Source organism: Arachis hypogaea, chromosome 14 (assembly GCF_003086295.3).
Source record: "Arachis hypogaea cultivar Tifrunner chromosome 14, arahy.Tifrunner.gnm2.J5K5, whole genome shotgun sequence".
Taxonomy (NCBI): Eukaryota; Viridiplantae; Streptophyta; class Magnoliopsida; order Fabales; family Fabaceae; genus Arachis; species Arachis hypogaea.
In genome coordinates, this window is record NC_092049.1 from 106,851,411 (window position 1) to 106,876,904 (window position 25,494).

General features: G+C 38.8%; 1 protein-coding gene, 1 non-coding gene and 1 pseudogene across 2 annotated transcripts; 1 reads left to right on the plus strand and 2 right to left on the minus strand.

Annotated features, from left to right (window-relative positions):
- LOC112742885 (uncharacterized) overlaps positions 1-22,767 on the minus strand; it is a 43,880-nt pseudogene extending 21,113 nt beyond the window's left edge.
- LOC112746070 (small nucleolar RNA R71) lies at positions 509-616 on the minus strand. The gene has a single exon (XR_003173970.1). It is a non-coding gene; the product is annotated as a small nucleolar RNA R71 (small nucleolar RNA).
- A 263-nt stretch (positions 22,768-23,030) lies between the features above and the next one.
- Positions 23,031-23,612, plus strand: LOC112742886 (sucrose transport protein SUC1-like). Its single transcript, XM_025792126.1, has one exon. It carries the CDS (start codon positions 23,031-23,033, stop codon positions 23,610-23,612), a length of 582 nt encoding a protein of 193 aa, XP_025647911.1.
- Positions 23,613-25,494: the final 1,882 nt, after the last annotated feature.

Consider the following 25,494-nt stretch of genomic DNA (forward strand, 5'->3'; position numbering starts at 1 on the left):
TGTTGAAGCTGATCCAGAACCTGAAAGGACTCTGAAGGGGAAACTAAGAGAAGCTAAATTACAACAATCCAGAGAAAACCTTATTGAAAATTTCGAACAAGTAAAGGAGATGGCAGCCGAACCCAACAACAATAATGCAAGGAGAATGCTTGGTGACTTTACTACACCTAATTCCAATTTACATGGAAGAAGCATCTCCATTCCTGCCATTGGAGCAAACAACTTTGAGCTGAAACCTCAATTAGTTTCTCTAATGCAGCAGAACTGCAAGTTTCATGGACTTCCATCTGAAGATCATTTTCAGTTCTTAACTGAATTCTTGCAGATATGTGATACTGTTAAGACTAATGGAGTAGATCCTGAAGTCTACAGGCTCATGCTTTTTCCTTTTGCTGTAAGAGACAGAGCTAGAGTGTAGTTGGACTCTCAACCCAAAGACAGCCTGAACTCTTGGGATAAGCTGGTCACGGCTTTCTTAGCCAAGTTCTTTCCTCCTCAAAAGCTGAGCAAGCTTAGAGTGGATGTTCAAACCTTCAGACAGAAAGAAGGTGAATCCCTCTATGAAGCTTGGGAAAGATACAAGCAGCTGACCAAAAAGTGTCCTTCTGACATGCTTTCAGAATCGACCATCCTGGATATCTTCTATGATGGTTTATCTGAGCTATCAAAGATGTCATTGGATACTTCTGCAGATGGATCCATTCACCTAAAGAAAATGCCTGCAGAAGCTCAAGAACTCATTGACATGGTTGCTAATAACCAGTTCATGTACACTTCTGAAAGGAATCCTGTGAGTAATGGGACGCCTATGAGGAAGGGAGTTCTTGAAATTGATACTCTGAATGCCATATTGGCTCAGAACAAAATATTGACTCTACAAGTCAATATGATTTCTCAGAGTCTGAATGGAATGCAAGCTGCATCCAACAGTACTCAAGAGGCATCTTCTGAAGAAGAAGCTTATGATCCTGAAAACCCTGCAATAGCAGAGGTAAATTACATGGGTGAACCTTATGGAAACACCTATAATCCATCATGGAGAAATCATCCAAATCTCTCATGGAAGGATCAAAGGCCTCAACAAGGCTTTAATAATGGTGGAAGAAACAGGTTTAGCAATAGCAAGCCTTTTCCATCATTCACTCAGCAACAGATAGAGAATTCTGAGCAGAACCCATCTAGCTTAGCAAACTTAGTCTCTGATCTATCTAAGGCCACTGTGAGTTTCATGAATGAAACAAGGTCTTCCATTAGAAATTTGGAAGCACAAGTGGGCCAGCTGAGTAAAAGGATCACTGAAATCCCTCCTAGTACTCTCCCAAGCAATACAGAAGAGAATCCAAAAGGAGAGTGCAAGGCCATTGACATAACCAAAATGGCCGAACCCAATGAGGGAGAGGAGGACGTGAATCCCAAGGAGGAAGACCTCCTGGGACGTCCAGTGATCAATAAGGAGCTTCCCTCTGAGGAACCAAAGTACTCTAAGGCTCATCTAGAGACCATAGAGATTCTATTGAACCTCCTTATGCCATTCATGAGCTCTGATGAGTATTCCTCTTCTGAAGAGAATGAGGATGTTACTGAAGAGCAAACTGCCAAGTTTCTTGGTGCAATCATGAAGCTAAATGCCAAATTATTTGGCATTGATACTTGGAAAGTTGAACCTCCCTTGTTCATCAATGAACTAAGTGATCTGGATCAACTGACATTGCCTCAGAAGAGACAGGATCCTGGAAAGTTCATAATACCTTGTACTATAGGCACCATGATCTTTAAGGCTCTGTGTGACCTTGGTTCAGGGATAAACCTCATGCCCCTCTCTGTAATAGAGAAACTGGGAATCTATGGGGTGCAAGTTGCTAAAATCTCATTAGAGATGGCAGATAATTCCAGAAAACAGGCTTATGGATAAGTAGAGGACGTGTTAGTAAAGGTTGAAGGCCTTTACATCCCTGCTGATTTCATAGTCTTAGATACTGGGAAGGAAGAGGATGAATCCATCATCCTAGGAAGACCTTTCCTAGCCACAGCAAGAGCTGTGATTGATGTGGACAGAGGAGAATTGATCCTTCAATTGAATAAGGACAACCTTGTGTTTACAACTCAAGGATCTCTCTCTGCATCCATGGAGAGGAAGCAGAAAAAGCTTCTCTCAAAGTAGAGTCAAACAAAGCCCCCACAGTCAAACTCTAAGCTTGGTGTTGGGAGGCCACAACCAAACTCTAAGTTTGGTGTTGAACTCCCATATCCAAACTCTAAGTTTGGTGTTGGAGAGTCTCAACAATGCTCTGAACATCTGTGAGGCTCCATGAGAGCCCACTGTCAAGCTATTGACATTAAAGAAGCGCTTGTTGGGAGGCAACCCAATTTTTATTTATCTAACTATATTTTTCTTAGTTATATGTCTTTATAGGTTCATGATCATATGGAGTCACAAAATAAATATAAAAATTGAAAACAGAATCAAAAATAGCAGAAGAAAAATCACACCCTAGAGGAAGCATCTGCCTGGCGTTCAACGCCAGAACAGAGTATGGTTCTGGCGCTGAACGCCCAAGATGGGCAGTATCTGGGCGCTGAACGCCCAAAATGGGCATCATCTGGCCGCTGAACGCCAGAAATGCACCCTGGAGAAGAGCTGGCGCTGAACGCCCAGAACAAGCATGGTTTTGGCGTTCAATGCCAGAAATGGCCATTAAATGGGCGTTGAACGCCCAAAATGGGCACCAACCTGGCGCTAAACGCCCAGAGTTGCGTGCAAGGGCATTTTGCATGCCTAACTTGGTGCAAGGGTGTAAATCCTTGAACACCTCAGGATCTGTGGACCCCACAGGATCATCTCAGGATCTGTGGACCCCACAGGATCCCCACTTACCTCCACTCACTTCTTCTCACCCCTCTTTCACACATTCCCATAAACACTCTTCCCCAAAACCCTTCACCAATCACCTCAATCTCTCTTCCCCATCACCTCACCACCACTCACATCCATCCACTCTTCCCCATAAACCTACCTCATAAACTCCACCTACCTTCAAAAATTCAAAATTAATTTCCCACCCAAACCCACCCTAAATGGCCGAAACTTAACCCCCCTCCCCCCTATATAAAGCCTTCCATTCTTCCTCATTTTCACACAACACAACCCTCTCTTCTCTTCTTGGCCGAAACACAACCCCTTCTCCCTCTCCTCCATTTCTTCTTCTTCTTCATCTATTCTTTCTTCTATTGCTCGAGGGCGAGCAAAATTCTAAGTTTGGTGTGGTAAAAGCATAAGCTTTTTATTTTTCCATTACCATTGATGGCACCTAAGACCGGAGAATCCTCTAGAAAAGAAAAAGGGAAGACAAAAGCTTCCACCTCCAAGTCATGGGAGATGGAAAGGTTCATCTCCAAAGCCCATCAAGACCACTTCTATGATGTTGTGGCCAAGAAGAAGGTGATCCCTGAGGTCCCTTTCAAACTCAAAAGAAATGAGTATCCGGAGATCCGACATGAAATTCAAAGAAGAGGTTGGGAAGTTCTAACAAATCCCATCCAACAAGTCGGCATCCTAATGGTTCAAGAGTTCTATGCCAATGCATGGATCACCAAGAACCATGATCAAAGTAAGAACCCGGATCCAAAGAACTATGTTACAATAGTTCGGGGGAAATACTTAGATTTTAGTCCGGAAAATGTGAGGTTGGCGTTCAACTTGCCAAACATGGAAGAGAACGCACGCCCCTACACAAGGAGAGTCAACTTTGATCAAAGGTTGGACCAAGTCCTTATGGACATATGTGTAGAAGGAGCTCAATGGAAAATTGACTCAAAAGGCAAACCGGTTCAACTAAGAAGATTGGACCTCAAGCCTGTGGCTAGAGGATGGTTGGAATTCATCCAATGCTCCATCATCCCCACTAGCAACCGATCTGAAGTTACTGTGGATCGGGCCATCATGATTCATAGCATCATGATTGGAGAGGAAATAGAAGTTCAAGAAGTCATCTCTAATGAACTCTATAAAATAGCCAAAAAGTCATCCCCCATGGCAAGGCTAGCTTTTCCTCATCTTATTTGCCATCTATGTTACTCAGCTGGAGCTTTCATAGAAAGAGACATTCCTATTAAGGAAGAGAAGCCCATCACTAAGAAAAAGATGGAGCAAGCAAGAGAGCCCATTCATGGAGCTCAAGAGGCGCAAGAAGCTCATCACCATGAGATCCCGGAAATGCCTCAAATGCATTTTTCTCCACAAAACTATTGGGAGCAAATCAACACCTCCCTAGGAGAACTGAGTTCCAATATGGGACAACTAAGGGTGGAACATCAAGAGCACTCCATCATCCTTCATGAAATAAGAGAAGATCAAAGAGCAATGAGGGAGGAGCAACAAAGACAAGGAAGAGACATAGAAGAGCTCAAAGACATCATTGGTTCTTCAAGAAGGAAACGCCACCATCACTAAGGTGGATTCATTCCTTGTTCTTATTTCTTCTGTTTTTTGTTTTCTATGTTATGTGCTTATCTATGTTTGTGTCTTCATTACATGATCATTAGAAGTTAGTAACTATGTCTTAAAGTTATAAATGTCCTATGAATCCATCACCTCTCTTAAATGAAAAATGTTTTAATTCAAAAGAACAAGAAGTACATGAGTTTCAAATTTATCCTTGAACTTAGCTTAATTATATTGATGTGGTGACAATGCTTCTTGTTTTCTGAATGAATGCTTGAACAGTGCATATGTCTTTTGAAGTTGTTGTTTAAGAATGTTAAATATGTTGGCTCTTGAAAGAATGATGACTAGGAGACATGTTATTTGATAATCTGAAAAATCATAAAAATGATTCTTGAAGCAAGAAAAAGCAGCAAAGAACAAAGCTTGCAGAAAAAAAAAAGAAAAATAGGCGAAAAAAATAGAAAAAGAAAAAGCAAGCAGAAAAAGCCAAAAGCTCTTAAAACCAAGAGGCAAGAGCAAAAAGTCAATAACCCTTAAAACTAAAAGGCAAGGGCAAATAAAAAGGATCCCAAGGCTTTGAGCATCAGTGGATAGGAGGGCCTAAAGGAATAAAATCCTGGCCTAAGCGGCTAAACCAAGCTGTCCCTAACCATGTGCTTGTGGCGTGTAGGTGTCAAGTGAAAACTTGAGACTGAGCGGTTAAAGTCAAGGTCCAAAGCAAAAAAAAGATTGTGCTTAAGAACCCTGGACTCCTCTAATTGGGGACTTTAGCAAAGCTGAGTCACAATCTAAAAAGGTTCACCCAATTATGTGTCTGTGGCATTTATGTATCCGGTGGTAATACTGGAAAACAAAGTGCTTAGGGCCACGGCCAAAACTCATAAAGAAGCTGTGTTCAAAAATCATCATACTGAACTAGGAAAGTCAATAACACTATCTAAACTCTGAGTTCCTATAGATGCCAATCATTCTGAACTTCAATGGATAAAGTGAGATGCCAAAACTATTCAAGAGGCAAAAAGCTATAAGTCCCGCTCATATGATTGAAGCTATGTTTCTTTGATAATTTGGAATTTATAGTATATTCTCTTCTTTTTATCCTATTTGATTTTCAGTTGCTTGGGGACAAGCAACAATTTAAGTTTGGTGTTGTGATGAGCGGATAATTTATACGCGTTTTGACATTGTTTTTAGTATATTTTTAGTAGGATCTAGTTACTTTTAGGGATGTTTTCATTAGTTTTTATGTTAAATTCACATTTCTGGACTTTACTATGAGTTTGTGTGTTTTTCTGTGATTTCAGGTATTTTCTGGCTGAAATTGAGAGACTTGAGCAAAAATCAGATTCAGAGGTTGAAGAAGGACTGCTGATGCTGTTGGATTCTGACCTCCCTGCACTAAAAGTGAATTTTCTGGAGCTACAGAACTCGAAATGGCGCGCTTCCAATTGCGTTGGAAAGTAGACATCCAGGGCTTTCCAGAAATGTATAATAGTTCATACTTTGCCCAAGTTTAGACGACGCAAACTGGCATTCAACGCCAGTTCTCTGCTCAATTCTGGCGTCCAGCGCCAGAAACAAGTTACAAAGTGGAGTTCAACGCCCAAAATGGCACAAAAGGTGGCGTTCAACTCCAAGAAGGACCTCTACACGTGCAACACTCAAGCTCAGCCCAAGCACACACCAAGTGGGCCCCGGAAGTGGATTTATGCATCAATTACTTACTTCTGTAAACCCTAGTAGCTAGTTTATTATAAATAGGACCTTTTACTATTGTATTAGACATCCTGGATTGTATTCTGATCCTGTGATCACGTTTTAGGGGGCTGGCCATTCGGCCATGCCTGGACCTTTCACTTATGTATTTTCAACGGTAGAGTTTCTACACTCCATAGATTAAGGTGTGGAGCTCTGCTGTTCCTCAAAGATTAATGCAAAGTACTACTGTTTTTCTATTCAATTCAACTTATTCCGCTTCTAAGATATCCATTCGCACCCAAGAACACGATGAAGGTGATGATTATGTGACGCTCATCATCATTCTCCCTTATGAACGCGTGCCTGACAAAGACTTCCGTTCTACATGCAACAAGCTAGAATGAATATCTCTTGGATCCCTTAATCAGGATCTTCGTGGTATAAGTTAGAACCCATGGATGGCCATTCATGAGGATCCGGAAGGTCTAAACCTTGTCTGTGGTATTCCGAGTAGGATTCAGGGATTGAATGACTGTGACGAGCTTCAAACTCGCGATTGCTGGGCGTAGTGACAGACGCAAAAGGATAGTAAATCCTATTCCAGCATGATCGAGAACCGACAGATGAATAGCCGTGCCGTGACAGGGCGCGTTGACCATTTTCACTGAGAGGATAGGATGTAACCATTGACAAAGGTGATGCCTCCAGACGATTAGCCGTGCCGTGACAGGGCATTTGGATCATTTTCCCGAGAGAAGACCGAAAGTAGCCATTGACAATGGTGATGCATTACATAAAGCTTGCCATGGAAAGGAGTAAGACTGATTGGATGAAGATAGCAGGAAAGCAGAGGTTCAGAGGAACGAAAACATTTCTATTCGCTTATCTGAAATTCTCACCAATGATTTACATAAATATTTCTATCCCTATTTTATTATTAATTTCGAAAACTCCATAGTCAATTATATCCGCCTGACTGAGATTTATAAGATGACCATAGCTTGCTTCAAGCCAACAATCTCCATGGGATTCGACCCTTACTCACGTAAGGTATTACTTTGACGACCCAGTGCACTTGCTGGTTAGTTGTGCGAAGTTGTGAACCATGGTATTGGCATCATGTTTTTGGCACCATTACCAGGGAAAGAAAGAGCGATGAATTTTACATAATTAAAGTGTAATCACAATTTCTGCGCACCAACATCTACCAGGGATACCCTAAGAGGAGTGTAATTGTGATATTTTTTAATTTTCTCCCCTTGTCGATCTTCCTTCTTTTTGGATTCTTTATCTTTGTCTCGGTAGGAGAATCCGGATTTTGAGGTTTCTCCCAACCGAGAGTTTTCTTCTATGTTGATATATTTTTCCGCTCGCTCCTGCACCTCATCCAGAGATGTGGGATATTTTTTTGAGATAGATTGGCTAAAAAGTCCCTCTCGTAGGCCATTGATGAGGCCCATGATGGCGGCCTCTGTTGGTAAGCTTTGTATGTCTAGGCATATTTTGTTGAATCTCTCCATGTAGTTGCAAAAACTTTCCCGATCTCCTTGCCTGATTCCTAGTAGACTGGAGGCGTGCTTGGCCTTGTCTTTTTTGATGGAGAATCTGGCCAGGAATTTTTTGGCTAGGTCATCAAAGCTTGAGATGGACTTAGGAGGTAAATTGTCGAACCATCTAATTACTGTCTTCATGAGAGTCGTTGGAAAAGCTTTGCAGTGAACAACGTCTGAGGCGTCGATGAGGTACATTCTGCTTCTGAAGTTGCTGAGGTGATGGTTGGGATCTGTAGTGCCATCATACAAAGTCATATCCGAGAGTTTGAAGTCCTTAGGAATTTTAGTTTCATGATTTCTCTAGTGAATAGATCTTGATCTTTGCGTGAGTTGTCCTCAGGGGTGGTCTGGGTAGCCTTTGCTTTGAGATCGGCTTCGAGTTGTAGGATTTTATCTTCTAATTCTCGACGTCGCCTTACCTCTCTTTGTAGATCCTTGCCAACTTCTCGTTGATGCTGGCTTTCTTTTTCAAGTTGCTTTAAACGATCTTGAAGCGCTTCTATTACTCCTGGATTTGATGAGTTTTTGTCTCCGTTAGATTCCGGAGTATCTTTTGGTGTAGCGTCCGCGTTTTTGTGCGGCGTTCTATCCTCTAGATCTGAATCATGGTCGTTGTCATTGTCGTCCGCCATGGTGGTGGGATGACTTCCAGGTTCTCCGGCAACGACGCCAATGTTCCGAGGGTTACCTGAAACTGTAGGTCGATCTCGGACGAGATCTTCTGTACTGGTCGGAGATGACGTGTCCGGCTGGTGGGTGGCAGCCGGAGCTATCGTGTCCGACTTATGGGACTGGCTGCACTGCTGATCCTTCATCACCGGAGGGTGGGGGGTACCTACAAGAGACTTCGATGCTTAAGTTAGCATGGGTATTAAACAGGTTTTTTGTAGAATCAGAGTATGAGTTATACCTAGATGCCCCAGTGTATTTATAGTAGTTGTAGAGTGACCTTTTTAGATAAGATAATTTAGTTATCTTATCTTATCTTATCTTTTTGGGTTGAGGTCAGCTTATCTTCAAGGGAACCGCCCTTATCTCTATAGGCTTGGGCTGCCTTTGGATTTGGGTCGTGTTCCTCTATTTGGGCCCTTTACTGGGCTTTCCTGTCGATTCGTCCGAGCTCTTTGAGAAGAGGTCGGATAGTCGAACCTGAAGAGGTCGGTCGCTTAGTTGCTAATCATCCCGGGTCGGACATTGCGACCCAGGGTATGAACACTACCTAAGTTGTCTATGCTTTGATTATCATTTATTCCTTTGTTATTCACTTAGGTTTCTTGATTGTGGAAAACTACATTTTCGTTTGAGCATATCACTTCTTTTGAATATGTTTTCCTCAATTAAGTGTCTGTTTACCTTATTGGCTCTAATTTGCATTGTTTGACTATTTCCTCTTTGATTTTGTGATTTTTATCTGTTTCTCCTGAGTTATATCCCATTTTTCTCCTTTTTCAGGATGCGTCGTAAGGGTAAGGAGAAAGCCAATCCTTTGGCTCCTCCTCCTGCACATCCAAGCACTCAGTTGGACACCTTTATTAATGAGGAAGCCCATGAGCAGTATAAAAGTAAGAAAAGAAAGTGTTCTACTATGAGCAGAAGCTAAGCGTGCCGGAGAAATATACGGAAACAATCCACAACCGACTTGATTCTTACCAGTGAAAATTCATAGAATTTGACCCGATGGAAATCAATGAACACCAGGTAAAAAAATTCTATGAAAATCTGCTGAAGAGAGAGGCCACCACTGTTTTTCTCAGGGGGGTGCAGCTAGACACCTCTGACCATGCTTTAGAGGCTCTCTTACAACTTTCGCATATTCCTCCGGGCCGCGATGCTTACCCGAAGATAGTGGCAGATTTGACTACGGGCAAGTTATCGTTGGACAATATTTTGAAGAGGATTGACCTACCTGAGGCCCGATGGGAATACAGCTGAGGAGAGAATGCGGTCCCCATCAGCATTGCATGTGCTCATTTACACCTGGAGGCAAGGATTTGGCAGCAAATCATTGCTGATTACATTCTGCCGAGCACACATGCTACACACATTCGCGTCTGAGTGGCAGTTCTTCTTTGGGCCATTTTGGAGGGCAAGAAGACCTCTGTTTTGCCCTTCAACAGAGAGTCGATGTGGAAGATGAACTAACAACAGAAATATAACATTCCCTTCCCATCGATGATCACCCGCTTGGCCATCTTATTTGGGGTAGAGAGGCGACCAGGAGACCAGACGTCTGTCTATATCAGCACCAATCCCTATCTGCCATACGGAGAGTATGATGGACTACTGCAGAAGAAGAGGAAGACAACAGAGCCATCATCATCATCAGCTCCACCACCACCTTCAGTTCCCATACCTACACCTTGGACCCTTTATGAGTTGGCCCAGGATATACTTCAGGAACTCTACTGATACGAGAGTCGCAGTGAGCGCCGTTTTCAGTTGTTGGCAGCTAGACTAGATGGTAGAGGCCCCGGTCCACTTCCTGTATCTACATTAGAGCCTGAGTCTGAGCTTGAGACTGAGCCGACAGCAGAGGGACAGACAGCAGAGCAAGGAGTTGAGAGAGCTGAGCAAGCAACAAAGGTAGTAGCTAAGGAGGCAGCTGACCAGGCCATTTAGGAGCCGGCAGCTGAGACCACCAGAGAGTCGACCTAGGACATCATCATCCACCAGCCACTATAGCACCTACCACCGCCAGACGGTGGAGCTTCTCAGAGTTAGCCACCCCCGGTCTAATTTTTGGCACGGAGGACCGTGCATTATTTAAGTGTGGGGGAGGATCTGCTATTTTTTGGGTGTAAAATTCTCTCCTATACACTCCTTTATTCTAGTTTTTATCATACTTTTGTGGATATTTTTAGTACTTTGTCTTATACTACATACTTTTGTTTTGATCATTTGTATATATGTTAGTTGCTTCTAGTTTATCTTTTGTATTGCATTTTATATATATATATATATTGCACTTTATTTTACTTGATATATAGCTTATAGATATTGGTTGTGATTGGATGATGTGAATAGCATATGCCTAGTTCAATTTTTCTCCTAATTGTTCATGTTAGTTTTTGGATGTTGAAAATTAGGAATAGAACTAGAAAGATTTTAAAATTGCATCCATCACATCATACATACATATAGAAAATAATTTTGGTAAAAAATAACAAAAATTTTCAAGAATTTTATTTTTAGGGTGTTCTATTGAATTGATTTAGAAAATTATTTTTAAACTTGCTTGAATGATTTTTGTGGAACATAGAAGAGAGATAGAACAAACAACTTTGTGAGTTGTTGAGCCTATAATGAGTGGTTGCATATTTTAACCACTATTTTGTTTTTGTGTGATATGCTCCTTCTATGATTGTGATATTGGTTTTGCTTGATTCTTTATTTCTGATGTTTGATATCTTGAATGCATTTAGCATGATTGAGGCTATTTTTGAATTAAACTCACTCACCCATATGGACTTACCCTTGCATCTACCCTTGTTAACCCTTTTTGAGTTTTTTAATCCTTTTTTTTCTAATTTTAAGCACATTATTCTCCCTAAGTGAAAAGCCATTAATGTCCATGTATTGTATCTTTGATTAGCTTGGGTTGAAGAGTGTGTGTTACTCAAGTATGGGAGAAATTTGTGGAAAAACATTGGTAGAAAGTTCACTTTGGGTATTCATGGTGAAATTTTGGAAAAATTGGTAAACACTCATGCATTCATTACTTAAAACATGTACATTTCTTTTTGGTGATAAAATAAAAAGAGAAATTTTGGTGTACATACTTTGTTTATAAAAAAAAGAAAAGAAAATAAATGATAATAAAAATATAAGTAAAGAATGCATATGTGTGTGAATTAGAAAGAAGATGTATGAGTGAATGTGAGAAAAGAAATGAATGGGAAGTTAGGTTGTTTTCTTTTGTGTAAATAGGTTAATATAGGATTAGGTGGGATACTTGAGCTAATCAAAGGTCCAATTTAGTAGTCCACCTAACCATATTAATCCTACTGTTACCCTAGCCCCATTACAACCCTCCAAAGACCTCATGATATTTGCATTCATTCATCAAGTATTTGTTGATTGTTAGATGACTAGCAAATCCTAGAAAACATGATTAAAGGAGAATTGAGTGATTAAGCCCTAAACACTGAGCGACTAGAGTGTATACACATCTGGTGAGGGGTTCGATCGCTCAATTCTATGTTTCCATCTCTTATCTTGGCTTTCTTACAAGTTGTTGAAAATAATTTTGAAAACTTCAAATCACATCTTTGGACACTGGTCATATTGCTATATTTTCTTACCTTAGTCCTAAGGTTTTATTTTGGATTGATTGAGATTCCATTGTTTGTTATTTTTCCAAACTCAATAGGAAACCATATTATAGATATAGGTAGTTAACATTTAGCATAGTTACATGCATGTAAGTAGTTGTATTAAACAAGTTGCTTGTCCTTTTATCCTTCTCATTTGATTGTGATTAGCATGAGGACATGCTATTGTTTAAGTGTGGGAGAATTGATGAATCCATATTTGACGATATATTTTGGTTTGATTTGAGTGGATTTCATCATATAAACCCACATTTATTCATCTAAATAGCATACTTTTGTGTTTTCTCTTAAATTGTTCCTAATTGGGAAAACATGCTATTTTGAGCTTAATTTAATCAATTTTATTCTACTTTTATTCCATTCGATGCCTTGATGGTTTTGATGAGTGATTTCAGGTGTAATAGGTTGGAATGGCTTGATAAGAGTGGAAGAAAAGCATGTAATTGGGAGGAAACATGAAGAAATCAAAGGAGAGAAGCATTTCAGAGTGTGCCCACGCACACTTTCTGTGCCTATGCACAAGGGTCAAAATCAGCACCTGTACCCACGCACAGCTCTGTGCATACGCACAGAATAGAAATCAGCAAGTGTGCCCATGCACAACTACTGTGCATACGCACAAGAGAAAATTCAGCATGTGTGCGTACGCACAGGTACCAGCACGTGACTTCATTAAAAAGTCACGTGGCTCGTGATTTGAGTGGCTTTTTGGCCCATTTCTGATAGCTTTGGAGCTTATAAGGAGGCTAGCAACATACCGCAAGAGAGGATTCATACCATACATTATAGAACATACTTAGGGTAGTTTTAGGGTAGTTTATTTTAGGTTTTTCTATCAATTTTCTTTAGGGTTTAATTAGGGTTTGTAGAATTTTATAGTTCAAGTTTTGATCCTTGGTCTCTAGCCTATCTCATTGTAAGTATTCCTTAATTTTCCCTTTTATCACATTACTTGTTCTACACTTTCATATATTTTAATTTCCTTTGTCAATATATATAGAGTTTTGCAATTTTGAGTTTTGGTTAATGAATTTGATGTTTGATAGTTTTTATATGTTTATTGGATTGCCTTTGTTGATTTTGATCATTTGGTTGTTCATAGTTTTCATCATTTTTCTAATTTTGCCATGTTTTATGATTATGCCCACTATGTGTTTGATAAAATATCAATTTTGATTATGGGTTAAATTTTCACCTCTTGACTTGGGAAAAATGAGCATATGGGTTCCTAGAGTTGGAATGTCCAACATTTAGTGATAATTTTTGGATTGTTAATTGTTCTTGTTTTCACTAATGCTAACTTGTTGCTAAGGCAATTAGCAAGTGAGTTAGGATTTGTGGATTAAGAACAACTATGCTCACTTAACCTACTCTCTGATGTAAGGGTTAACTAAGTGAGATTAATCCATTACAATTGTCATAGTTGTGGTTGCAACAAAGAAAGGATCCCCTAACTCATCCCAAGCCAAGATTTCATTTATGCTTGAACTACACACACACATACATACATCAATCACTTTTACATCTTACTTGTTCATATTACATAGATAGTTCTTTAATCCCTTTATTAGTTCTAATTGCAATTTTAAATGTTCTTTTATTCCTTTAATTGTTTATCTCTTTATTGAAAATATCTTTTGCCTTCACAACCAAAATTGTGCACTTATTGATCACTAGTCCTTGGGAGACGACCCGGAAATTAAAACTCCTGGTTTATATTTGTTTTGAATAGTGACAATTTGTCCTTCTAAACTTTGGTGTTGCCCGATTGTTGGGTTGGGGCTATACTTGCAACGCTAATCCCATTTTTGGAGGAAAATCCCTAACTCGCTTTGGGACAACCACCAAGTTGTTGATTTGGGCTATACTTGCAACGAAGAGATTCTATTTCGTGAAATTCTAGATCAACACTAATTCTCGCATCAAGTTTTTGGCGCCGTTGCCGGGGATGCAATCGGTGTTACGTTTTTTGTTGTTGTGAATATGTTAATAGTGTAAATAGCACTTTTTAGTTGTTTGTTTACTTTTGTTAGTAAGTTTTGTTTATACTTTCTCTATGACTTATCCACACCATTACCACAATTCACCCCAATAGAACCCAAACACTTACCATTCTAGTCATCAATCTACACACCACCACCTCACTACATACAAAATCAAAATCCTTACTCTCATGAGCTTAATTATCAACCTTCATCACCCTAAATTTCATCTTCATATATGGATCAAGCCACACAAGAAGCACTCTAAGTGCTTATTTAAGAACAACAAGAGTTCTGGAAGAAGCAAGATCAAGTCATGTCTACCTTAGCGAAAACCTTGGATCGGTTAGCTTCAATGCGTTCATGCCACAACCAAGAAATTCTTGTGGATGAATGTGTGGAATCAAGCGGAGAGTGTGGAATGAAGAAAAGATTGAAAAATCTAGTAGAAGATGTCAAGTCACAACATGAAGTGCAAGAGGAGATGAATGAATAGTTGATGGAAATTGATCAAGTGGATTCCATCATTCATGATTTTTGTCCAACTTGGTCAATCCCTTCAATGACCTTCATGAACCTCCCTTGATTGAATTTGAAGGAGTGTTGATGTGGACTTCACACAACCTCCAATTTTTGACTTGAGTGATAATGAGGAAGATTTAAAGGAGGTTGAGGAAGATTTTAGCTACAAAGAAGTGAAGGTACATGTACAAGAGCAAATTGAGTGGGTGAAAATTTTACCAACAAGCTTCTTAGGCCCACATCAATAGGCCATCTTGGAGACGGATCATCAACTTCGAACCCTTCTTAGAGTAGTGGATGATGGAGAGAAGAATGTCAATTGGCAACGAAATAGAAAGTTCATCAAAGAAGTTAATTCAACATTTGAAGGTCAACTATGGTGCAAGAGTCAATTGAGTGGATTCCAGGGAGTGTACAAGTGTGTCAATGGTGATTCAAGAAGTTGTTCATCTAAGTGCAAAAATGAAGATCAACAAGAAGGTGAACAAGAAACTAGAGTATGGGATCCGAGTATTAGGTTCAACACTCAATACTTATGGATCCTAGTTGCTAGCTTGGAATTTCTCAAGAGTTTGATGCATTTCATTTGGGACCCCGGAGGTCAAATCAAGAGCAAACTCGGATGGTGATTCAAGGAGGAATGGAAACATAAGCCGCCCTAACAAGAATCTCCTTAAAAAGTCCAACTTAAGGACTTTAAACCAAAGTGTTAGGTGGGAAACACCCCACCATGGTAATATCTTTCTATCCCCTTCTCTCTTTTAGCTTTTATTTCTTGAATAATTGGTTATGTTGCTTAGTTAGTTAGTTGCATTTTGAAGTTAGTTAGGTAATCTTAGTGGAATAATGTGTTTTTAGAGTTTTAACATGTTTTGGAGCTTGAAAACATGTTTTGGATGTCATGTTTAGTGCCTTAAAGGCATTAAAATTTTTGCAGAAACAAAGCTCCGTGCGCACGCACGTACCTGTGCGCGCGCACACTTCCCTTATTTTTCACCATCTGTGCGTACACTCCTTATCATCCAGTCTGTTCAGGACGCTCGCACCAGTTGTGCGTGAGCACCCTATCCGTTTTCTCTTTCGTGCGTTCGCACACTCGTTGTGTGTAAGCACACTCACCCCTTTTTACTTTAAAAAAAAATAGCTACCTGTGCGTGGGCACAACCTTCAACACACCCATCTTGTTCGTAGCGCTTGCATCCAGTGTGCGTGGGAACAACCTTCTAATTTCCCTCGTGTGCGCACGCACACAGCCTTGTGCGCGTGCACAGACCTTGATACCTCTTCTGTTCGCAGCGCTCGCATGCTACTGTGTGTTCGCATACCCTTCCTTTTCCCTAGTGTGCGTGGGCACACTACCTTGTGCGTACGCACAGGGCACTTTTCGAACGTTAATTCGAAAGGGGATATGACAAAGAGAATTTGTTGTTGATCTAGAATTTCAAAATATAGAATTCCATCGTTGAAAGTATAGTCCAAACCAACAATGAATTCTCTCAATCAAATGTTTTATATTCAAATTATAATAACCGAGATCAAGAGTACTTCAACCTCGGGTCGTTCTCCCTAGGACGCAATTGGAAGTGTTTCTCTTTCAATTAAGAAATAAAAGAACTAAGAAGTGATCAAAATTGTAATTAATGCAAGTAAAGAGAAGGTAAGATCAAAACTAGTGAAAATGCTAAAAATACAATAAAAGAGCCTTGACTTGGGAGTGAGGATCCAAAGAATCCTATCATTGCCATAACCACAACTATGGTAATTATGATGAGTCAATCTCGCCTAGTCAACCCCAACCATCAAGGAGTAAGTCAAGCAAGCATAATTGATCTTAATCCATAAGTCCTAGCCAACTTACCAAACTAGTTGATAAAAGGCTAGTGTCAATGGAAACAAGAGTCAACTAACTACCCAAGAATTACCACTAAATATCGGACATTATGACTCTAGTATCCTAGGAACTCAAACCACAAGTCAAGGTGGAAAAATCTACTCAAAATCTAAGGTTGGCATTTTCACAAACACCTTGTGTGCATAAAAGTAAAACATGGGAAATTGTAAAGGAAAATAGAAACTATAACCAAGCTATCAACAATATCAACAATAAAAATCCAAACAAACATAAAGAAAGCATGAAACACTAAATGCATTGATCAAAACTCCAAGAAACACAAAATTGCAAATATGAACAAGTAACTTGAACTAAAAGGAAATGAAAGTAAAGACAATGTAATTAAAGAGGAATTGAAGAGTACTTATAATTAAAGATGATCAAAATCCAAAATTAAGCTTGCTATAAAATGCTACAATTGAAATTGCATAAACCCTAGGAGAGCTCTCTACTCTACACTACTCCTACTCCTAATACTATTTTCTATCTAATCTACTTAATGAAAAGCCTCCTCTCATTTGTATTGAATCCCCCTTATATAGCACTCCAAAATCAGCATCCAAGCCTTCCAAAATGGGCCAAAGGCCTTCAAAAAATGCTCAGCACGCGTTTCATTAACAAAATCACATGCAGGTACCTGTGCGAACGCACAGACGTGTGCGTCTGCACACTCGACTGAAAGTTGACCTGTGCGTACGCACAGGTGCCTGTGCGCACGCACACATGGAAATTATCGCTTGTGCGCACGCACGCACACTTCGCTGTGTGTGCTTTTCCTTGTTTTCTTTATGTTTTCTCCCTTGTACATGCTTTCTTCCACTTTTGGCCATCCATTCTTGCCTCTAAGGCCTGAAATCACTCACAAACCATATCATGACATCGAATGACATAAAAGTGGAATTAAAAATCACTAATCTAAGCATTAAAACGCATGTTTTCACATTTAGAATCAAATTAGGGATCAAACACAAAAGTATGCTATTTTGGTGATTAAGTGTGAGTTCATGTGCTAGAATCCATTCAAATCAAGCCAAAATACATCGAAAAATATAGACTCATCAAGATACCATCGCACCCCATTAGATACCCCCCAAAACCCCTTTCTTCTTCTTTTTTCTCTCAACCTAACCTAGCCACACCTCCCAATCACCCCCCGTTCGATGACAACACCACCGGCGACCACTGTCGCCTACCTTCCCTCTCTTCTTTCTTCTCTTTCTTCCCCCTTCCACCATTTCTTCTTTCTCTGCGCGCGACAACTCTAGTGAAACGGTTGTCTGAAAATACAAAACATATAATATAAGGCTATAAGCACAACAAAATAGCAATCAATAGAAACAAAAAATTCTATTGCCATAAACAAGTTAATTTTGTGCTGCCCCTTTCAACAAACCATCCAACCCCAGTCCTGCTAGTGGTCACTTGGCTTGACCCACTCTATAGAAGTGGAAACAATTGCTAGAAGGCCAAATGACACATGCATTTTTGCTGTCTCTAGTTTTGAGATATAGCATGATACCCTCTTAACTTATAGCAATTTTCACATCAGAGTGATACCAATGGCTGATGACGTAATACATTATGTAGAGTTGTGTAGCGACGACATATTGGCAAAGCAACTCTATTGCATTAGCATGAACAACATACTGCCCACATTTTTGTAGAAACAGAATCCAACAGATTTTAGTGGTAGAAAAAGAGAAAGTAACCATAATCATCTTGAGTAGAAAAATGAACTACCTTTATATGCTTTGGTCTCTCCAATTCAACATGAGAAATATAACTTTCAACAAGGAATTTAAATCCAATCACCAACTCAGCATCAAATGATCCATCTGGATAGTGCCTAAGTATTTCCAACCTTCGACACCAGGGGACAATCCTATGGTAGAAGTCAACAACTGCAACAACATCAAATAATTGTTCTACCGAGTACCTGATAATAAAAAAGCATATCAGCTCACAAATACAAAGCGTATTCTCTATCAATCCAAATGTGTCGAGTTCCAATTAATTACACATTAAAATGATCAAATTATTTAAATTCAACACAGGGATTAGTGATTGGGGAGGAACTCAGGAAGAGAAGTGTGTTTCCCAAAATGCACTTCTCCTTGTAAATTTTGGAGAACACCTTCTTCACCATCTTCACATCCAAGAAAGTGCCTCGTTTGGACAACAGCATTGCTATTACTCAATGCTCCCGTAGACGGGGAACTGGCAACGTGGCATCCAAGAGACTGAATCTAATTGGTGGCACCACCATGAGCAATGCCGCTTCTGCTTAACGCTAAGGAGCGGAGTGCCTTCGTGGTGGACAAAAATGCCGGCATTTTTTCTTCAACTCGGAAAGAATAGGAACATGGAAACCTAAATTGAGAAATTGGGCAGGTTTTAAAATGAGAGATTGAGAATGGAAGAATAGAATATTGGGATTGGAAATTGAAAGTGAACCCTAGAATATGGGAAAGCAGGGGATTAGGGAGAAATCTTGGAATGTGAGAAGACACAGAATCGTTTATTCAAAACAGATAGGCTCTACTTCGAATCATTTATTCAAAACAGAAAAATTTTTTCATGATAATCCTTGAAGAGAACATGAAAAAAGCATGTCTTCAGATTGGCATTGTCTTCAATTACAGGCTGCAAAGGCAGTGGAACTTAATTATTAATTACTCAAATTAAGGAAATAATCTTAGCTCCATTCAAAAGAAAAAAAATAAACCCTCCCTAAATTCATTTTTTTTAAATAAACAAAAGAGTACTACAAAATCTAATTCATGATATCCGAATATAGATGTAGCAACCTTCACTCATCAAATTAAAAAAGCATAGTAAATGATTCCGTGCGATGTACGAAAATAAATAATTTGTACTTAATGATACAATGATTCATAATTATTTTCTGTAAAAATTGAATTAAAGAAAGAATGCTTGATCATAATAATATATAAAAGAATGATATTAGAAAAATTTAAATTTTAAAAATTCTAAAATGAGGGACAAAATTTGAAAAACAATAGATAAGAAGGGGCGAATGAAGAAAATGTGTATGATTTCATACTTAAAAGTAGGGAATAGAGATATAAAGCAATTGATTTTATTGGCTAAGAAGAGGAACTATAGGAAGATGTTTTGAGTAACTAAAGCAAGTATTAGATGGAAGAAAAATTACGATGTAAAACACCAAAAATCCTTGTATGGTGTGCATAAGCTATCTAAACATCATACCTGTGAATATTATGATGTTGAGAGATGCTGGTGGCCAATTGTTATGCATATATACACCATGACATAAATAGTGTCACCCTGTTTAGGAGAGTTGTTAGCTTGAAATTCTACTACAACATGCTCTCTTTTATAATAATAGTAAGAGATTAAACCATTCAATTTTTAGATTTGTGTTGCTTGTTTGATAAATGTGCATGCATTTATTTGAAAGTAAAACTAATTGTGTAGTAGCTTGACCTAATCTTTGAATTAAAAGCATTGTAGATTTGGTACTTTAACTTTGCATTATATTATGCTAGGAAAAAATTCACTCACTCAGACAAGGAATATAAACCTAGTTATACATGGAGAAGCATCTGGGAAACAAAGTGGGTGCTAGAGCTGGGTGGATTATGAAAAATTAGCTAAGAAAAAATACAAAGATCTGGGAAGATTTGTGATTCCTAACCAAAACGGGTTCAAAGTGTGGAGCACAAAAACATGCTTTTATAAGAAAACCACAGTGGATAGCCTAATTAACTAAGAAGACAAAACATAGAACTAGGAGATAATCAATAATACTTTTCTACCTTTTGAAGCAGAGCAAATTCTAGAGCTGCTTATAGAAATATTCATGCACAGGAAGATAACTACTATTGGAAGTACAATAGAAAAAGAGATTATGAGGTAAAAGAGTTACCACCTCATCAGAAGCCATAACTAGACCGCAGTTTGTACCAGCACCCCAATCCAAGCAAAGCAACAATTCTGAAAAAAATTTTGGAAGATGAGAATTTTCTTGAGAGACCAAAACTTCATTTGGAGACTGATGAACCGATCACAACCTACAAAGCCAAATTTACAAAAAAGAGGCGTGGGAAGAACTGCAATGTGCCCTAGGTGCTGGGAAAAGGAAGAGACAAATTCTCACCTATTCAGGGACTGTAATTAAGCGAGGCATTTCTAGTTTATCTCCCCATTTATGCTCAAAACGGAAACAGCAACCAACACCTCCTTGCAACAATGGATTCAGTCAATGCTTAATCATTCTGGGGATGAAAGGGGTGGGCTCTTTCTTTGTTGTCTTAACACAATTTGACTTGGTAGGAACAAACTAATCTTCGACTAGGAACACTCTCTACCAGAGACTCTGCTGGAGAAAGTGCACCGAGCCTTCACGGAAGCAACCAGGCCCGACCTGCCTATCACCTTATCACGAAGAACACCTCCGGAAAGCCAGAGTGTGAGCAAATGGAGGTCTCTAGAGCAAGGAAGATACAAAGTTAATATACATGCTGCCATCATTACTGAAAGGAGATGAGGAGTTGGTGTTGTAATTAGAGACTGGGAAGGGGTGGTTGTGCTTGCTGCCACGTTGGAAGTTGCTGCATCACCAGTTACAGAGGCAGAAGCATGGGCTATCTTTATGGGCCTGAGCTTGGCGGCACAAGGGTGTTTTTTAGAGGTAGAAGTGGAAGGGGATAATGTTGAAGTAATATAAGCTCTGAAAGCTACATAAACTTTTACGGCTCCCTTCGGCACTATCATAGTAAACTGTAAAGCTTTTTTGAATAGTTATAGGTTTTACAACTTTACACATGTGAAAAGAAGTGGAAATTCAGTAGCACACACAATTGCTAATTTAGCTCTAACCAAGCCAAATTTACTGTAGTTGGAAGAAACCCCTATAATTATTTGTAACTTGGTCCACCTTGATATTATGAGCCTTTCTTCTTAATATAAATCTTTCCTTCAAAAAAAAATTTTTGCATTATATTTTATTAATGGTATCTTACTTCGTAACCAAATTCATTCCTGACAATTTCGATAAGATTTCATGGATAATTTTTTAAATTAATTAATAATATTTCTTTTAATCAGAATTAGTAACAGAGACATAAACCATAGAACAATTTTATTTATAGTCAACATATGCACAAAGGTTAATAAATTATAAGCACAGGTAAAAGTAAATAAACAAAGAAAAAATGTGAAAAAACCCAAAGTATAAAAAATCTAATTTTTTATTTCATAGACCTACATAATAAATAGATGATCAAGTGAGAAATGAAGCACTGTCTGCACTATGATAGTTAAAATTAGAAGAACAAAACTTATATTCTAAGAAATACAAGGAGAAGGGGAATCTGAAAAAGACAAAATAGGGAAAGCAATGGTCCACAGTCCATCACGACGGCAAAGAGTGAAAACCAGATGACGACGAGTGACAACCCCACAACGGTCCATGATCCAAGGTGACTCGACGACGACAAGAACCCAAAACCAGAAGACGACAAGCGACGATGATTCGACGAGTTGCTTCTGTAACTGGAAACGAGGGGCCCAGGAAAGTTTGTGAGATATTGAAACACTTTGTGACGAGACGAGAGGAGCAACGAGAGGTCAGCAAGTGTGAAGGAGAAGAGACTCGAGTGAGACCGAGACTCTAGTGGCAGCGAGAGAGAAGAGAGAGTTCAAGTCTGAGACTTGAAAGTGAGAGATTGAGAGTGTGAAGGTGGGCTGAGAAAACCCAATGAAGATGAAGAGCTTCTTTGATATTTTTTAGTTTTTCATATGTGTTTGTAGTAGGAAGCGTGCTGAGTTACTTTGCTGTGTTCCATAGGAGATTCAAGGATATGTTCCCATTTAGGGTGATAAAAGCATCCAACTAGTTTTGCACATGGGGGAGGAACGCGCAAACTGCTGGGGGAGGAGAGTTATTGATTGCTCGTTAACCTAACTCTAAGTTTGAAAGAAGAAAGCCACTTTCTTTTCATTTTAGGTTATGAAGGTGATTGTAACTGAAAAGCTGCTTTATGACCTACGCTTCCTTCTAAGGAATTGTGAATCTCCAAAACTACAAAGTAATTTTCATCCTCCATCCCTCGTAAGTTCGAAAGCTCTCTCTCTCAACCATGTATTATCTTTCATTATTTTTCTTTCTTATTTCCCGTCCTCCATCCCTTGAAAGTTCGAAGGCTCTCTCTCAACCCTGTTATGTCATTCATTATTTTTCATTCTTATTTCTAGGAATTTTGCAATAATCTCTATTACCAGTTACCACTTTCTCTTTCTTTCCACCACCCCCAGCCCCAATTATTCCTCTATTGTAATCTGATATCTTCTCTTCCTCCATTTTCTCTCCAAAGATTAAACCTTTACCTTCCACACAACAACCCCTTTTCTGCTCACTCCTCAAATTTTACCCTTCTTATCTTCTTCTCTAAGCACCTTTTTTTTCTCAACAAGAGTGGTATCATTTTCAACAAGTAAGGGCCCGGTTGTAGTGTGGTGTAGCTTGAGCCTACCTTCGCACAATTCCATTACTCTTTAGGAGGCATCCTCCATAGATAAACTACCCACCCCACAGTGTTTTCCTTCGAAAGCTATCTCATAATCATGGGGTCACTGGTGCAGTTGGAATCGGGGTCAGCACCAGTGCAGCCAAAATTGGGATCACCATTGGCGCAGCCAATACCAGCCTACGAGGTTCTCAGAGTACCGCACAGACGGACCTCTTTGGTCTGGCTCGGCGGCGTCGTTTCTTACTTTGTTCTCCATTCCATTCTCAGTTACTACGGCAACCGATCCACCTATAAACTTAGGCGCCACCGTCCTTTCATCCTTGCTGGGGCCGTTGCCATCAACATATCTCTTTTGACGATTGGCTTCATCGTAGACATCAGCAACGCCTTTGGAGACATCCTCTTGGAGAAAACTCGGCCATGCGCCATAGCCATTTTTGGGATTGGATTCTGGATTATGGATACGTTGATCAACATAATTGAGGTCCCCTGCAAAAACTTCCTTGAAGACCTTGCCGCCAGCGACCAACGGAAGATCAGACTGGTATACACGTTCTTTTCATTCTTCATAGAAGCGGAAAGTGTGCTGGGTTACTTCGCCGCATTCCTTAGGAGATTCGGGGATATGTTCCCATTAACAGTGACAAAAGCATGTGACCGGTTCTACACGTGGTAGTGGAATGCGCAACCCGCTAAGAGAGGAGTGTTATTGATTGCTCGTTAGCCTAACTTTAAGTTTGAAAGAAGAAAGCCACTTTTTATGTTAGGTTATGAAGGTGATTGTAACTGGAAAGGTGCTTTATGACCTAGGAAGTCTCCGAAACTTCAAAGTAATTTCCATCCTCCATCCCTCGAAAGTTTGAAAGCTTTCTCTCTCAACCCTATGTTGTCTTTGATTATTTTTCATTCTTATTTTCCATCATCCATCCCTCAAAATTTGGAAGCTCTGTCTCTCAACCCTGTGTTGTCTTTCATTATTTTTCTTTCTTATTTCTAGGAATTTTGCAATAATCTCTATTACTAGTTACCACTTTCTCTCTCTTTCCACCACCCCAACCCCAACTATTCTTCTTTTGTATTCTGATACCTTCTCTTCCTCCATTTTTTCTCCAAAGATTAAATCTTTACCTTCCATACAACAACTCTTTTTCTGCTCACTCCTCATATTTTACCCCTCTTATCTTCTTCTCTAAGCACCTTTGCTTCTCAACAAGAGTAGTTTCACTTTCAACAAGTAAGCGCTCAGTTGTAGTGTGGTCTAGCTTGAGCCTACATTCGCACACCTCCGTTATTATTTAGCAAGCATCCACCCCAGATAAACTACACACCCCACAATGTCTCTCGATTGATAGCTGATTCAGTTATTCTAAATAAAATTTTTTTAAGGGTGATTCTTAAATCACCTATTATAGTATTTAAAATATAAGTTAATTCGATTATGGAATTATGTTATTTATATATAATGTATTTTGTAAATATTTGGTATGAGCATTTTCCGTGCGCAGGTACGGAACCAGGAATTTGGTGGAGGAGGGGCCGAAAATTAAAATATCATATAATAAAATATAATATTATATATTCATTAATATATATAATCATAATTAATATTTTTTGATTAAAAAATACTAATAAGTGCTTGTTATATAAAAAATTTATCTTAGTTCTTATAATTTTTTTTATTTTGGATTCAATAAAATATAAAAATTATCTTTTTTTTATTAGTTTACTTTATTTAGTATTATTGTGACAGTAAATTATATTTTTATGCTTCATATAAAAAAAAACATATACTATAAAATAATATAAATAAGTTATTTTAATAATTTTGTTATATGCATTCAAAACATATTCATGAATTAAATATATAAAATATAATTATTTTAATGAATTTACTTAATATGTTATTAATATAATATCATGAAAAAAATAAATAATTTTTAAAATAATTTACTTTTATGTATGTACTATAATATATAAAGATTTTTTTAGTTATTATAAATATTAAAATATTTTTATATGATAATAGGGGTAATAATTAAGAGAAAAAATATTTAAAAAGAGAAAAAAGTTTAAATATTTAAAGATTTGAAAATTTATTTAATTGGAAAGTGATTGGCAATAATATTTTTTTAATTTAAAGATTGTTATTTATTTTTAAGTTTAATAATTTAATTATTTATCTAAGATAATTATTTACTCTATTTTTTAAATAAAATTATATAATATATAATAATTTTATATACTTAAAATTGTTAACTTTGTTCAAAACGTTGGGGGACCAAGGCCCATACTTGCCCCCCATGGATCCGTCTCTGCCTATGCGATCCTAGTGCGATCCCTGTGCATCGCAGGAGTCACTCGCTAGTATTTACACTATAGCATCCCCGTTTCTAGGTCTGTTCTCCATCTCATCCTCAGTTACTACAGCAACCGATGCACTTGTAGACTTGGGCGCGACCTTCTTTTCATCCTTGCCGGTGCTGTTGCCGTCACCATACCTCTTTTGACGATTGACTTCACCGCAGAAATCAGTTACGCCTTCAGAGACAATCTCTCTG